This window comes from Heterocephalus glaber, unplaced genomic scaffold, assembly GCF_053883595.1.
Source record: "Heterocephalus glaber isolate CG9 unplaced genomic scaffold, H.glaber_assembly_v1.0 deba00001497, whole genome shotgun sequence".
Classification (NCBI taxonomy): domain Eukaryota; kingdom Metazoa; phylum Chordata; class Mammalia; order Rodentia; family Bathyergidae; genus Heterocephalus; species Heterocephalus glaber.
Window position 1 is genome coordinate 4,292,213 of NW_028258320.1, and position 15,923 is coordinate 4,308,135.

The window sequence follows — 15,923 nt, forward strand, 5'->3', positions numbered from 1 at the left end:
TTACCCCACCGGACAGTTTTCATACTGGAAATACCAGCCCCAAAAGGCTTCCCTCCAATCCATCCCCACAGGTATAATTCCACCACATCAAAGCAATCATACCCACATCCAAACCTACCAATCCGAGCAAAACACAGTAACAAAGAAAGGCAATTTTCATATTTTCCTATACAATATTGTACATCATAAAAACGCATTCATACTTTTATTAAATATAGAAGCAAACTCTTAGGGTTACCAGAGATATTGCCTGCCCTTGAACAAATCATGAATAACTGTTTTCAAGCAGAAGCATCGCTAGGCCGAGTGGGGCCCTTTGTTCTCTGCAATGCCCATCTTTTGCATACCGTGTCTTACACACATGGTAGTATTTGTTATCTATTAGTCCCGTTCCTTTATTTCCTGGCCCCAAACTGGATCTCGATCCATGGGGAGAATGTGCCCATTCGGTCATTGCTAGGGTAGCGCAGGCTCTCTCGAGAGCCTTTGATATATCACGTAAGTTTGGAGACACTCGCCCCGGGGGAAACGACTGAAGATTTCAGATAGAGAAAGCAACTCGCAAGGACAGGGTGAGGTAACTAGGTTGAGACGAAAAGATACTGAGGTACTGGGTAACAGAATGACATGTGGATTCTGGGATGGAGAAGTCACAGGGAAGAGAAGCAGCAAAATGAAGTCAGAGGCTTAAAACTCACACAGATGGAGGCGAAGGGATATAAAGGTTGAGCCTGAGGTTTCTGCTCGGCTTTAATGCCTGATGATAGAGATGACGGCGAAGAGAGGAAGACAAGGCAAGTGCACAGGGAGACAGAGGGAGGTAGAGGAGGCGGTGAGCAGCAGGGATGTCCAGCCTGATTCTCCCTCCTCTGGCCAGAGGGCTAAGCTCCTTAACCCCCCACCCCCTTCTGACTGGCCCCACCTAAGGCTCTCCCCCTCCATCTGCCTGGGGCCTTCTCTTTGCTCCAGCCCACACAGCTCTCTCCCTTCCCAACTCCTCCTGCAGAGTACAGCTCAGGCCCCTGCTGTCTTAGAATCTGCACTGAGTGCTCATCGAAGCACTTTGACTCTCCAAAAGAGCACTGAGGCTATTCCGGGCTCCAGGCCCCACCTCAAATACTCCAGTGTCCCCTTGGAGTGTTAGGACTTACCAAGTGCTCCGTGAATGCTTGTGGACCAGTTGCCCAGGATTGCCCAGGGGGGCTACCTGGCAGTCCATTGTCTATAAAAATAGGTGCCGGGAAGCTGGCCAAGCTGTGGTCATCTCCTGTGCTCCTCCGCCCCCTGCTGGCCAGGAGAGAACCTGCATGCAGGACAAAGTGGCCCTGATGGAGGTGGCTCACAGGTAGCCCTGGCATGGTCAGCAGGTTTTGCTACCGTGTTTTTCCCAGGCCACCCATCCTGGTGGGTGGTCAGAGCTTCTCATCCAGTTCCAGTTCCTGGTTCTCCCGGGAAGGACTGTGGGCCACAGCCGGGCTGCTGCGGGGCATCATGTTCAGGTAGCTCTGGATGACGGAGGCGCAGTCCAGCCGCTCCATGGAGGTCATGAGGCTGTGCAGCTCCTGCAGGCTGCCATTCTGCTCCTCAAAGAGCTCCAGGATGGCTGCAGCAGGGCTGCGCTGACACGACAGGAACCTGGGTGGAGACAGAGGCGCTAGCAGTTTGGGGGTCCCCTCTTCTCCAGGCTCAGTGGGTGACTTTGGTCTGGCCAGATGCTCCAAGACTTTGAATCCAGGCACTGTCCTGACTTAGAGACTCACTCCCTGGGCCTGGTCTCTCTAGACCTCAGTTTCCTTTGGGAAGGAGAGGACCTGTAAGCTTGCTCCTGGCTTGGGGACTTTGTCCTTGTCCTCTGCACCTCCCCCAACCCAAATACCCTCCAGCCTCACCCAGCCCTCTCCACTGGTCCTTTTCTGTCCCTCACTGCATACGCCACACCCACGGCCACCTCTGCGGCTCCCCCAAGACAGAAAGGCTTCATTCCTCTTCCCATCACAACCTCCATAAAGCCTTTCTCATCCCTTGCTCCTAGGAGAAGGCTGCACTGCACCGTCTGCTCCTAGCTCAGCTCTCCTTGCTTCAGCTCCTTTGTGCCTCTCTTTCCAATGTGGGTGCAATGCTGGATATGCACAAGAAGGCACAAGGAACACTCGCCTCAACTTTTAAGCTCTCTGAACCCTCAATGCATAGACTGTGAGCTCCTGGGAGCTGGAAATAACCCTCATTCTTCTTGTATCCCAGTGCTCAGCAGAGCCCAGCAGGTACCTGCTGGATGCTTAAATAAAGGGCGGGTTTCTAAATCCACCCTGAGTCCAAGGTCCAGCCCTAGACCTTTGCATGGGTGAAGTCTTCCCTGACCACCACACTCAGCCTGGGAGCAATCTCAGAATTATTCTCCTAGGATTTCTTTGTGAGTTCCTTGGCAGGGACCATAGATAACAATGGTCTGCTAACATTTATTGAGTTAACATGTGCCAGGCACCCAGAGGCAAGCTTGGCACCCAGAGACAAGCTTTGCACACAGTATCTGTAACCTGCTATTCTGCTCCCCAGGCCACACAAGGCAGGCACTCACTCACTGGTGGCTTTGCCTGGTGACAGAGCCACTGTTAAATACGAATTGTGTACCTACTGTGAGCCCGGCATCGCTCCAGGCCCTGAGAGCATAGGGGTGGATAGGAAGACCAGGAAGACCGGCCCCTGCGGTGAGGAACACAGTAGGAGGAGCCATTCTCCGACTTTAAGTCCTCCCCTCGCCTGTGGCCCCGTGCTCCCCACTTCCGCCTGCAGACTGCCCCATCTTACCGGATTTTCATGCCGCAGAGGCCCAGGTGGGAGGCCAGCCGGCGCCAGTCATTGCCTGAGATGCTGTTTGGCTCTAGCAACATCCGCAGCTGCTCAAAGAGCTCTGGTGGCAGCCTGAGGTGGGGGGAAGGTAGTTCTTGGAGGACCCAAGTCTGTGTCTCTCACACATACCCCACGTGCTATATTTTCCTGTGGATGCTGGGGCAGGAGCCCAAGCGCCCCTCACCTCACCTGTTGCACAGAGGCAGCTGGGAGACAGGGGGTGGCGTCGCCCAGGACTCCTCCTCTGAAGCCTGGAACCTGAGGATCTCCATGTACTTGGTCTCCAAGCCCTGAGTCAGCAGGAGGCCAGGGAACACATTGGGCGGTCACAAGATGCCCCCTTAAGAAACTAGGGGCCACCTCCATTCCTGTGTTTCTTTCAGCCGGTCACCCCAAGATGCTTTACCAGGAGATAAAACCTGACCTCTCTACCTCTCCTTCCCAGACCCCAGACCCCCACATTCTGTCCAGGTTTGCCCACTTTCAGAACGGGAACATGAGGATGCGTCCTGAGCTACCAGAAGTCCCGGAGGAAGGCACGGGGCACAGGGAGGTCCCCCGAAAACAGAGACACAGCCCTGGGCTTTGGTGCCCATCCCTCCATCCCAGCTTGCTCACCACATGACAGTGCAGGGGTGTCTGCCAGCTCCCACCAAGATGCCACTGTGGCCCCCAGACTCCTCCCTGATTTCCTCCCATCCTCCCCGGAGGCATCAGATGGAGCCTAGGGAGAAGCCCAGTCTTCTGGATGTCCCCGGTGGCCCCTGAGCTGGGAAAGGCCTTAGACTCCAGCTGGGGTCACCCACTGATAGACAAGAGTCGGCCATGGTGGGCAACTTGGAGGCCAGGTGGCCTGCGACCCTCAGAGAGCGGCACGGCTGCCCTGTGGTGGTGCCACTGTGCCCCGCTTGTTTGTGTGATTAGGGCCATCGTCACCAGTGCCACGGCCCTCGCCCGTTTGCCCAGGACTCCCGCAGGCCCTGCCCTTTCCTTGTTCCTCGGCAACAACTCACGTCCTGGAAGGTGTGCATGGTGACAATGATCTCATTGGTCAGGGCCAAGCAGTCCTCGTTCTCATTGGCTACAGTCAGTGAGAGGAGGCAAGACTTGGGGTAAGAGCGCAGAAGTCAAAGGGCCCCACAGAAAGACCGGGGCCAGGACACTCACTCCTCCTTCTCCCCGAGTGGGACACAGAGCACCAGGATGACAGGGAGTAGGAGGAGAGGGGAGGACAGGAGGTGGCCGCCAGGCTCCAGGGCTACCTGCTTTTCTCCGGAAGCAGAAGGAGCGGAAGGGGCACTTCCCATGCCAGATGTGGAGATGGGGAACCAGCTGGCAGCTGCTGTCATCCACATTCTCCCAACCTGGGGCAGGAACAGAGACAGGGTGGAGGGCCTCCCAAGGTGCTGGGGAGGCACGAGGACCCGCAAAGCCTGGGGGTCTGGAGTGGATGGGAACCCCAGACCTGGGCAGCCTGGCTCCTATGCCACATAGCCCTTCCTGCACACAACACAGCCGCTCACCCTCTGCTGCATCCTCCTGCCTGCACTCCATGCCCAGAAGTAGCCTTGCCCCATGTGCCCTGTGCACAGCCACACACACGCATGCACCCTGTGGGCGATGCCAGGAGCCCGGCCACAGGAAGGGGAGGCCAAGCAGGAGGACTAGGATCGCCTCCCTGTCCAGCCCCCCTCCCTGGCTCCTGCCACCTGCACCTCCCCTCCTCTCAGGATCACCCCGTCCTGGCCGGGCAAGGGCTTCAGTGGACAGCATGGGGAGCAAGAGGCCTTGGATGGCTGGGGCAGAAGCCAGGGGTCTGCTTGAAGCTGCTCCTCTTCCCTGTCCCCAGGCTGGCGCCCCTCACCCTCGGAGATGTACTTGAGTTTCAGGCACTGGTCGCCTCTGGCCCCAGTGAAGTCAAAGAGCTGGCAGGGCCCTCGCAGGCGCCCCCCGTGGGGCTGCTCATTGGTCACGGCCCACTGCAGGGCGCAGGGCGTGTTGTTGAGGAAGTAGACGCGCAGCTGCAGGTGCGTCTGCCCCGGGGCCAGCGGGGAGCAGAACACGGCCAGCTGCAACCACTTGCGGGCAGCCTGGCCCACAGGCGCCTCCAGCACGCAGGTGTAGAGGCTGCAGGGGAGACGGGGCAGAGACCCCAGGACATTACCTCGGACTCCTGTCACCTAGGAGTGCAGGGGCTCTGTGCTGGCCTCCAAGGAGACAAGAGCACTCGGGGGGGGGGGGGGCGCTTGGGGTCCTGGCCAGGGGCGGGCAGCTAGGAGTGGAGAAGGGAGTGTGTCAGAAGGCCACCACCAGGCAGAGAGGAGAGCCAGCGAGGACTGTCGGGCAGAGAGACAGAGGTGGGAAGGGGACAGACGGCTCCAGATGGATAGAGGGACAGCAGTGGGGTGCACAGCCCTAGGCAGCCGCCATGGACATCAGGACAGAGGACGCAGAGAGGGACCCAGGGGGACCAGGGACCTGCAGACCCAGATGAAGGCCCGTTCTGTGCGGAGATGAGGGCGAGGTGGTACTGTGGACCAGGGAAGGGGGATCTGGGTGCAGGCCTACCTGAAGTGGGAAAGCTGGATGCGACACTCGTCCAGGAAGGTGTGGGCCCCCGGCCGGCCCAGGGGCCTCCAGGTCTTGGCATCCAGCAGGGGCGTGTTGCTGCTGTAAGTGCACGCGTGGCCTGGCTGCTGGGCGCAGTGCTTGAACGTGAGGCTGCAGGGCTTCAGGAAGGAGGCCCCGTGGGGCCCGCATGCCACCACCGGGCTCACTAGCCCCTGGGCTTGGGACAGTGGAGGGGCATCAGACAGGTCCCACACCAGGATCAAGGACACCCGCTCCTGGCGCCCCACGGCCACAGCACCTGGGGAGGCAGAGAGCTGAGAGGGGCCCAGCAGACAGGCATCCCTCACCCCTGAATGGGGCCAGTCAGATGCAGCATGTAGCTCAGGACAGAGAGCACCTGGCAGAGCACTCAGAGGCCGTGTGCACTGACCTTTGTGCAGTCCTAAGCAAGCCATCACCCCCTCCCTCCCAGGGCCATAGGGTGCCTGGTGTGAATTTGTAAACCTCTCTCTCTCCTTCCGTGAGGTAATTGTCAAGGCACACTGAGTCCTTAGAACAAGCTACTTTACTTCCTCCTGCAGGAAGTTGTCCTATAAGGTACATAACATGTCCATCTTTGGCGTCAACAGTTATACTAGAAACATCAGTAATTTTCAGAGTTACAGAGAGGATGTGTTGGTGCACGCCTGTAATCCCAGCACTCTGGGAGGCTGAGGCAGGAGGATGGCAAGTTCGAGCCCAGCCCGGGCAACTTAGTGACTTTAGTGAGACTCAGCCTCAAAATAAAAACTGAAGAAGGGCTGGGGATGTGGCTCAGTGTGAAAGCCCTAGATGCGGTCCCAGGATGCTCACTCAAATACCGTCCCCGAGGACACGGTCTGAACACTGTGGGCCATTACCTGGCGGGATGACAAGGGAGATGCCCATGTCCTGCAGCAGGAGGCAGCCCCCACGGTGATCCACCTCTCGGGCCAAGAACACCAGCAGCTTGTGCATCAGCTGCCGGGTGACAGTCTGGCCCTGAGTGGGCGTGTGCAGCTCCTGGTAGAAGGCAGCCATCTCCGGCAGTGTAGCAGGCGCACCCTGCCCTGGCACCTCGAATTCTGGTGGCGGGAGGGATGGAGGCACTGGCTCCCCGTGGCTATCTGGCTTCCAGCAGGGCCTGAGCAGCCTCCGGGGACAGTGCCACCGGAGGCACTGAACCAGAAGCAGGGCACTGGCCACAGGGACTCCCACCAGCAGAAGGAACTGGGGTTGTTGGAGGGCAGTCTCCAGGGGGCACATTGTCCTGGCCACTCCAAGCTGCTGAGTGTCCTGCACCTGGGCCAGCCAAGGCCAAGGGCCTAGGGGAAAGAAGGGGTGAGGACCAGGCTAAGCCTTAAGCTGCGGAGACCAACATTGGCTTTCACATAGCTGCAGTGGTTCTCAGGCCAGCAACCTCCAATCAAATCATTCCTTATGGCGCCCTCTCTCTCTCTCTCTCTCTCTCTCTCTCTCTCTCTCACACACACACACACACACACACACACACACACACCCCTTCCACGGATCCCCGTGATTTAACATAATTCATCAATATAAACTGAGGCAGCAGAGAGAATTTGGCTTTGGAGTTAGAGGATGTGAGTTCAAAACCCTCTTGATCACTGTGGCTATGTAAGCTTGTCATTTTCTTAATGTGCCTCCATTTCTTCAGCTGTCAAAACATCTACTTTGGTCTACAAGAACTGCTATAGCACCATCCATAAGTGAGGGAATAAAAAAACAGACAGAGATAGAAATCTCCTGATCTCATTAATGTAAGAAAAAAGTATAGGCTACGGGTATAGCTCAGTGGTGCAGGGCTGCTTAGCAAGTGAGAGGCCCTGGGTTTAACCCCTAGCACCACAAATAAAAATACAGAATATGCAAGTATAGTATAGGTAGAGATTTATTGGATATATATGTATAGAGGGTACAGAAAAAGGTCTGGCATCGTGGTATGCAATCAAAATATAATACAAGCTAAATATATGATTTAAATTTCCTTAGGGGCCACGTTAAAAAATAAAAGCAACAGGGGAATTAATAATGTTTGTATTTAACCCAACAGATCCCAAATGCTATTTCAGCAGGCAATCCTTATAAACGTATTAATTTGATGTTTTCCATTCTCTTGTCACGCCAAGCCGTTCTCCTCCGTGTGTATTCCACTTACATGTATGACGCATCTTGACTGGGACTTGCTATGTGTCAAGTGCCATGTGTTTTAGCAACTCCTGTCTTACTCCGGGCTGGTTGGGAACCATCCACACCCAAACTGTCCCATTGTGATCAAGTCACAATTAAAAGGCTGAGAGGATGGAAGGCATAAACAAGGACTTTGACTTTTCTTAAACTTTTTTTTTTATAGTCCATGAATTTCTCACACCAAGAACGTATTTCATAAAAACTTTGTTATTCTTTTTTTTTTTTTTTTTTGGTACTGGGGATTGAACTCGGGACCTTGCGCTTGTGAAGCAGGTGGTGGAACCACTGAGCTAAATCCCCGGTCCTATCATTCTTTTTCAAAGTTATTAAAAGTGGAGGAAAAAACTGCCTCTCTGGAGACTGGTGAGATGGGGGACCCTTAAGGATAAAATGTGTCCAAATGTGTTTATTTACACCCCTCCTTCTCTGGGACACACAATCCAACATGAACAACAAAAGTTGAAAGTGGAAGCAATAAAAGAAAGAAAAACAAAGGTGAGGGCCCTGGGGAGTGAGGCAGGCAAAGGCAGCAGGCCACGGATCACCTGGTTACCTGGCGGGCACACACAGACTTCTTGCAGCAGCACCACTCATCCTAAACCCACTCCCGGCCCCTTTGCCATCCAAGATCCGGGTCCGTTCTAGCCTTGCCTTTCTCTCCTGCCTGCTTTCCGCCTCTCCTCACCTGCCCATCTCCCAGCCACATCTCTCCCCCAGGTGCAGCACTTTGACCAGCTTCCTGGCTGCTCCCTCAGTCTCTGCCCCCCCACCACACCACCCTGGCCAGCTCCTGAGTCCCCTGTCTCCCGGGGCTCCCCAGTCCAGGTACATCCTCCAGGCACCATGGGAAGTTCAGTCCTCCCAAACATGACACCTTAGCTCTCCCGGAGCTGCCCAGGGAATTCACTGGCTGGCGGCTGAGTTCTAGGAGACACTCTGTCCTCCTCCAAGGCCCTGCTGGTGGATTTGCCAGAGGCTGCATGGGACAAGCTCCCAGCATCCTTCCCTCCCCATTCCGTTCTCTCTCACCTGGAACCTGAAGCTGAGGCTCTGCCCATCTTCCTCCCTCAGCCCAAGAAAACTACAACCCTTGCCAGCTCCTTCCAGACATGGGCAGAAGCTCTTTGGTATCCTCAGGATTGAGCACCGCCGCAGAACCTGTTTCCCCTGTGTCCTTGCAGGAAAGGTGCACAGGAAGGGGAGGTTTGCCATTGTTCCTTTTGCCTTAAAATCCAGCCCTACAGCCAGTGTCCCCCCCTCCTCCTGCCAGGCCACCTTCAGGGCATACCAGTGAATCAGGTGGGTTGGCAGTACCCCAACCCCGGGGCAAGGTGGATGGGAGCAGCAAGCTTCCCCTTGTGTCCCATTTGTTCCTTAGGGTTTTTCCACTTGAGTAACATCGGTGATAATGCTAATAGCTCCAAAGCCTCTGCGTGGTCTACCCCATTTGGTCCTCCAACGTGGGTCCCCTTTAATCTCCCTTTCACAGATGAGAACACTGAGCTTTCTCTCCTCACTGAGGATGGAGGGGGCATCTGAGCAACCACTACAGCCAGGAAGGATGTACAGGGACAGTGAAGACTTCCAAAGTCCTCCCACCTCTCCCCATCCTCCTTTCTGCCCACATTTCCTCCTCTAAGGGGAATGAATTTGGACGAGAAAGAAACAAACTAAGGAAAAGTAAATGAAGGAACTAAAAGCACCACTTCCGTTCCATGGTGAGTGATGCCCTCCGCCTCCTGCCCACCAGGCCCCATGGCAGGGCACGGCACGGGCAGCTAAAGGGACAGAAAGGAGGGGACCTATTCTGCTTCTATAGCAACCACCTTCCTGGGGCCTCCAAAGACCAGAGTCCAAACCCCTCCACCCTCGGGTGGTGCAGCCGTGTCCCCTTGCCCAGCCGCCTAGGCCCTGGGCCTCTCCTGGGAGCCCATTCATTTAGCTGCCCTGAGCAGGTTAACTCCCCCCCGGCTCAGCCCGGGAGGCTGAGTGCCAGCTCTTCCGGGCTACCCCAGCACTCACTCCATTCTCCCCGCCCAGGAGAGGAAGGGGTTGTCAGGTGCAGAGTGGAGTCTACAGCATGGCAGCCCCATATGTAAGGACTGGACCTCCCCACTCCATGCCTAGCGCCTGACCGCCCATTCATTGCTTGTCCTGACCATGCCCCGGGGTCATCCTGGGTAGCAATTCCTCAAGAGGAGCCCTTTAGCAGGCCACCGCCAGCTATCCCTGGGCAGCTCCTCCTCCAGCAGAAAGATCCAGATGCCTGCTGTAAAGCCCTGCTCACCCCGTTCACCCTCCCCCATCTCACTGTCCTTGCGGGTGTTCCCCAATACCTTCTAGATCCCCAGGTATCACTGCAGGCCTCGGAAAGTCCTGGGAAGGATGCGTCCACACTGAGTCACAGCGCCCACTAGCACGGCACGCGTGTCCACACCACAGTCATCTTGGTCCTCACACCCATCAGCTCTGAAGTCCCCTTTTCCTCCCCTCCTCCCGCAGAGGGTCCCCACACGGCGGCAGAGCCCCATGTGACCCCATAGCAGTGCCAGCCTCTAGCCTGCCCGGCGCCGCTCACCTTCTGTCTAATGCTCCCAGGGGGCGCTGGCTTGTGCAGGACCCGCAGTTCCTTCTTCCAGAAACAGGTCGTCCAGACCCAGTGGCCAAGCCAGCCCGCAGGTGGCAGTGGGTGGGGACTCCAGGTGGGAGAGGCCTGACGCTTTCCGGCAGAGTCCTGCCTCCAAGCCACCCTAAACAGGGGTGGAGGCGAGTGTCCCTGTCTGCTGGCAAAGTCCAGCTGGGTAGGGGAGTAGCTGAGGACCTCAGAAGGCAATGAACGTATCAGCGTGGAGCTGCAAGGGAAGAAGGAGGGAGGGAGATAGCTTGTGTCAGCGCGGCACCTTGACACCCTCCCTGCAGCGCCCCTGCTGGTGAGCAGCGGTTCCCCAGCCAGTCCATTCAAATAGAGGTAAAAGGAGGGATCCTTAGCCAGAGCCTCTCAAACCTCATGCATGCAACATGCACAGGAGTCCCCTGGGGGTCTTGTTAAAAAGCAGGTTCTTTTTCTGCAGGTGTGGGGCAGCACCTGGTGACTCACTGCTGCCGGTCTGGGAGCTAAGACAGCACAGAGTTCCAGCCCTTCCTGCACAGGAAGACGTGCAGACATCAGATACAGGTAGCATCTGGCCCCCACACGCTGCCCTTTCCATTCCCCTCACTCAGAGTAGTGTGGACACTGCCTCTTGCAGCGAGAGCTGAACTTGGGGCCCATGTGCCAGCCTGGGCCCTTAGTCACTCCACCCAGAGAGATGGCACCAGGAAAATGAAAGTGCCCAGCAGCAAGGGGTTTTGCCCAACTGTCCTCTGCTGTCTCCTCAGCTCCTGGTGCACGCTGATTCACAACAGCTGCTCCAGAGGGACTTGCATCACCCACTCAAAGGGAAGAGGAGGCCAACAACTCAGGGCCATGTTGGCTGCGTGATCTTGGGCAAGCTACTTAACCCCTTTCAGCTTCAATCCCCTTGTCTCACAAGTGCAGTTAACAACATCTACCTTGGCTGGGATAATAGCTGTCATTTATGGAACCAATAAAGGAAAAGTGCCTACCACACAGGACGTGTTATCACCAAGGTGAACTCTGAAGCTCCCAACTACCACTTCCCACCGAGAACAAGCAACTTCTGCTGCTCTTCCCGCTGCTTCGTGCGAGCAAGTGTTTAAATTCTGCATGTGTGTGTGATTGCGTGGTATCTGTCTTTCAGTGCCTAGCTCAACTCACATGTCACACATTGCAGGGCTTCCTTTGGTTTTTTAAGGCTGACTAGTGTTCTATTGTGCGTATGTGACATTTTCTTTATCCATTCATCTGCTGATGGATACTTAGGTGATTCCATATTTTGGCTCTCGTGGATAGTATGCCAATAAACCAGGGAGTGCAGGTATCAGAGGCTTGGGAGAGTTGGAGATAAGGGTGGGGAGAGATTGGCCAATGGGTACAAGATTGGATTAATAGGAGGAATAAGTTCTGTATTCTTTTGCACAGTAAGGTGACGATAGTTAATAATAATGCATTCTGTGTTTCAAAATAGCTAGAAGAAAGGATCTTGAATGCTTTCACCACTAAGACATGGCAAATATTACATGTGATGAATATGTTCAGGACTATGACTTGATTGTTACAAGATGTGTATATCATATGGTGTCCCATAAGTATGTTCAACTGTGTGTTGAGCAAAAACTAAAATACAATTTTAAAAAGATAAGAAGTGGCTTCTTCTGCTTAAGTCCCAGATAATGATTCTCTAGCCTCTTGTCCCTGACTGCAAACCCTCCCCTCTATTCCTCCCCTGGGTGGAGGGGACAAGGTGGGACAGAGTTTCAGGAGATCTGTCAACTGCAGTTCCAAGCCAGTAAGCCCATGCCAAGGGGGAGGCCATGGCCAGGGTCCAACCTCGCAGGTCATGAATTCATTTCCAAAGCTGGCGTTTGCCTCACTTGGGAACAGTCGTAGTGACAGAGAGCCTCTGGAGAAATCTGAAGTCCCTGCCACTTCTGTGGACACAGAGCAGTTCACAGGACACAGAGACCACAGGCAGCAAGAACGCTGTCGCTGGGGGCTGAGCTGCCGTCAGAGGCATGGGTGTCCCAGTGCCAGACTATGGTGCCTCAATTGCCCCATCAAGAGTTCCTCCAAAGACCAGGCATCCGGAAGGACCTAGCAGGGGGAGAGCACTTATCTAGCATGCATGAGGCCCTGGTTTGTTCACCAGCACTGCAAAAAAAACAAATAAATAAGAATGGAGCAGACCCGGGTGAGCCCCCACTGAGTGGAACCTTTGGGGCCATACAAGCCCCAGCCTGCACTCCCAGTACATCACCACCCCTGGCTGCTGAGAACAACAGGCCAGCTGGGAGCCCTGCTCCACTCTCCTCCCTGTCGCTCCCCCTCTGCTGCCCTCCACGAGTCCTAGATCATCAGGCACCGGCCTGGGAGCTGTGCTGCCAGAGGGAGGACATGCAAGGCCACAGGGCCAGATGGGTGACAGGAGAAAGAGGGTGAGGGTGGAGATCCCCAGCACTGGACAGAAAAATAGGAAAATTGAGCCAGAGAGCTAGGAAGGCAGAAGACGGGCAAAGGACAGTGAGGAGCCAAGAAGGAGATGTGGAAAGATGAGCAGGCAAGCAGGGTGGCCAGCCCGGTCCCAGGAGCCTCTGGGACTCGGGTCCCTGACCCTTGACAGAGAAGGATGGATCAGGCACTCACTCCAGAACATTGAAAATAATCAAAATTTTTACCTTCAAGTCCCATCACAGGGAGAAGGTTGAAATACAAAGGGTAATAGAAAAAATACGGTGACTGGTTTTAAAAAGTAGAAAGAGATGTTTACAGTAAAAGACACGTTGCCATTAATCTCCTCCAAAAAAAATACTTGTCCTCACTTTCAGTTCATTTATCACATCGTCCTTGCCACTCTCTGAAGCAGTTCTGGAGTCTTCTTCAGTGTCTTTATGAGGTGTGATCAAAATTACAGTGAATGCTGCTGCCAAGCACCACCAGCAGGAAAGCAGGCTCGTAAAACCGTGATGCTGTGTCCTCATCCGCCTGATTCACCGGATCTGGCAGTGTGCAGGTCTGGCTCTTCCCCAAGGTCAGAACGACCATGAAAGGGAAACATTCTGAATTGGTTGAGGATATCGAGGCAGCCATGACAGTGCAGCTAAAAACGCTCAAGAAAGAGGACTTCCACAATTTCTTCAGAAAGCGGCAAGGACTATGGATAAGGAGTATATTAAGGGGACTAAGTCCAATGTGTCTTTTACTGTAATAAATCCTTTTAAAATTTAACATTGACCACAGTTTTTGATCATACCTTATATCAAGAGCAAATGAAAATGATATGGGCCTTCGGTTGGAGGAGGGTCTATACATTATCCCACATGCAAATGACATGCAAATAAAGCAACATGCAAATAAGCAAGGCAGCTTTCTAATTAAAGGCCAAGTGGATATTTTCTGCAGAACATGGCCACAAGAAATCTAGATGCTCGGTTGCAGCCTGACCCCCCGGAAATGGGGAGGCTTGGGGGAACTGTGTCCCTCACGCTCCAGCAGCAGACACGAGCTAAGGCTCCAGAGAAGATCCCCACAGTGGCGGTTGGCTGTTGTGGATTTGGGCAGGTCAGCCTGGGTGGGCCCGAGACTGCTGCTCTGCTCTAGTGAGATAAGCCTGGGCAGATGGGCAGGCCCGTCCATGACTAGAAAAGGCCTGGGAATCTCTGGCTCCTGCCTTCAGAACATGGGCCTTCCAGGTCGGTCACTGTCAGCTGAGGTAAGACAGTGTCCTTGAGAGGGCTGGCTATGTAACTGCCCAGGTGAGGCTCACTATGGGAGGTTGAAAAGGCGGTGACACCCGGACCTGACCTCAGGGGTCAGATACCTGGAGAGGGAGGGAAGCTCTGAACTCAGAAGCAGTTGCCATAACCGGACAGCTCCCAATGACTGGTGTGGGGGAAATTAGTCTAGGGAAGCCAGAAAATGGGCTGGGTTGGACATGGTTCAGAGGGGTGGGACTGGAGCTGGGCCCAACGTGGCAGGTGGCAGGGAGGACTCAATGACAACCTCCTAAGAGGGGTTCTGGCCAGGAAATAGGGTCACCTTAAAGGTGGAGGCAGACACGGAGACACAGGACGAGGACAAGGGAAGTTTTGTCATCGGCAAGCTCTCTGCCCCCCAGGTTCTGCCCCTTTGAGGCAAATGCAGCCCCAGGGGCCCATGTTTGTGGGCCTGCCTCACCTGGGACCCATCCTCTTCTGGTTGTTCACCCGATATTCAATGACCGACTGGTGCAAGGACTTGAGGACACTGTCCTGGTGCCCACCCTACAAGACCATATTGCTGGTGTGGACAACCGTCTACTCTCTCATGGGGTGAGCACGCGCTCCTCACATACAGCCCTGCATCCACGGGGGTGGAAGCAAGCTTCCCTGTATCCAAGCTCTTCCAAAGGAATGCACCCCATCTTGCCTCTTCAAGGGGGTCCCCAAGACAGCCAAGGGTTCCGCCCAGTGCTCCTTCACCCCTCCATGTCCAGCCCCTCCCACAAGCCCCAGGCCCTCCCTCAGAGGATGCCCACACCAGCTCCTCCACATCCTTACTCCAGCGAGCCTCCTCCCACTGAGTTTCTGCCACCTTCTCTCCCCAGCTACGCCTCCTACCTGGTATGGAAGGACCTAGGAGGGGGCTTTAAGTGGCGTCTGGCCCTGCCCCTTGGCCTCTACGCTGTCCAGCTGCCCATCAGCTGGGCCGTCCTGATGCTCTTCCTGGAGGCCGCCAACCCTGGGCTGGTAAGGCTCCAGGAGCTCAGTGCTGGAGGGAGTGTGGAAGCAGATAACTGAGCAAGATCAGGCCCTGGCGGGGAAGTGGTAGGCGGACTCCTGGGGGCTCCCAGGGTACGCAGAGCCCAAGGACCTGGCCCACAGAGCAGAGGGTTACAGAAAGGTGGAGGAGCCTGGCTGCTGGGCAGCGTGCCAACCCCACCCCTCTGCCTAGGCCCTGCTACACTTGCTTCTGCTCTACGGACTGGTGGTGAGCATGGTGCTGGTCTGGCACCCAGTCAACAAGCTGGCTGCTCTGCTGCTGCTGCCCTACCTGGCCTGGCTCACGGTGACCGCCGTCCTCACCTACCGCCTCTGGAGGGACAGCCTTTGCCCTACGGCCCAGCCTCAGCCCACAGCAGAAAATGGCAGCTGAGGCCACAGGGCACAGGAGTGAGGGAGAAGGCCAAGGTTGGGGGCAGAGCGTGCCAGCCAGCCACGGGGCCAGGCACGGCCAAGGCAGGCAGTCTCCTGGGCCCCTGCTGAGGACCTTCCTTGGAATTCAGAGACATGGGAAGGGGAAATGCTTTTATACTTTGAGAATAAATTGGTGTGGTGTGAAGTGTGCATCTGAGTGTGCGGTATCAGGGTTGCAGAGTGAGGATAGCAGTTTCTGCCCCTGGGTGTGACAGGCACACGGGGATGGAGGTGCAAACCCACGAGGGAGGTAGCACTATCTCGGCTCCCCTCATGCCCTCCCAAACCTGCATGAGAGTTTAGTACTTCCGTTTTTAACCACCAGAAAAACAATATCTTTTTGAAATATCACATAAAAGCTAAAGAGACACATAAAGCAAAAAAAATGATACTAACATCACATGCTAAGATTATATATTCCACATTATACAGTGTATTCATTTACATATCATATTTATAGACTACATGGAACATATAACATGGCT

At 55.1% G+C, this 15,923-nt stretch overlaps 2 protein-coding genes and 1 long non-coding RNA gene across 5 annotated transcripts; 2 read left to right on the plus strand and 1 right to left on the minus strand.

Annotated features, from left to right (window-relative positions):
* Nucleotides 1-171: 171 nt before the first annotated feature.
* Unc5cl (unc-5 family C-terminal like) lies at nt 172-10,537 on the minus strand. Of its 3 annotated transcripts, none has more exons than XM_004846623.3 (9): nt 10,226-10,537; nt 6,318-6,761; nt 5,416-5,716; nt 4,712-4,974; nt 4,110-4,211; nt 3,861-3,928; nt 3,037-3,137; nt 2,806-2,919; nt 172-1,635 (listed from the first exon to the last, which is right to left on the minus strand). In XM_004846623.3, the coding sequence occupies exons 2-9, from the start codon at nt 6,700-6,702 to the stop codon at nt 1,413-1,415; spliced, it is 1,557 nt and encodes a 518-aa protein (XP_004846680.1). In that variant the 5' UTR covers nt 6,703-6,761; nt 10,226-10,537; the 3' UTR covers nt 172-1,412. The 3 variants fall into 3 exon arrangements, with proteins under 3 accessions (XP_004846680.1, XP_087040618.1, XP_087040616.1); XM_087184492.1 differs by having other exon boundaries at nt 9,984-10,234; XM_087184490.1 differs by lacking the exon at nt 172-1,635 and adding an exon at nt 2,481-2,700 and having other exon boundaries at nt 10,226-10,407.
* LOC147825525 (uncharacterized) lies at nt 10,500-11,155 on the plus strand. The gene is made up of 3 exons (XR_015440238.1): nt 10,500-10,615; nt 10,719-10,822; nt 11,026-11,155. It is a non-coding gene; the product is annotated as an uncharacterized LOC147825525 (long non-coding RNA).
* Nucleotides 11,156-13,875: 2,720 nt separating this feature from the next.
* On the plus strand, nt 13,876-15,583 carry Tspo2 (translocator protein 2). The gene is made up of 4 exons (XM_004846626.3): nt 13,876-13,976; nt 14,382-14,574; nt 14,850-14,991; nt 15,197-15,583. The coding sequence occupies exons 2-4, from the start codon at nt 14,402-14,404 to the stop codon at nt 15,395-15,397; spliced, it is 516 nt and encodes a 171-aa protein (XP_004846683.1). The 5' UTR covers nt 13,876-13,976; nt 14,382-14,401; the 3' UTR covers nt 15,398-15,583.
* The last annotated feature ends 340 nt before the right edge of the window (nt 15,584-15,923 follow it).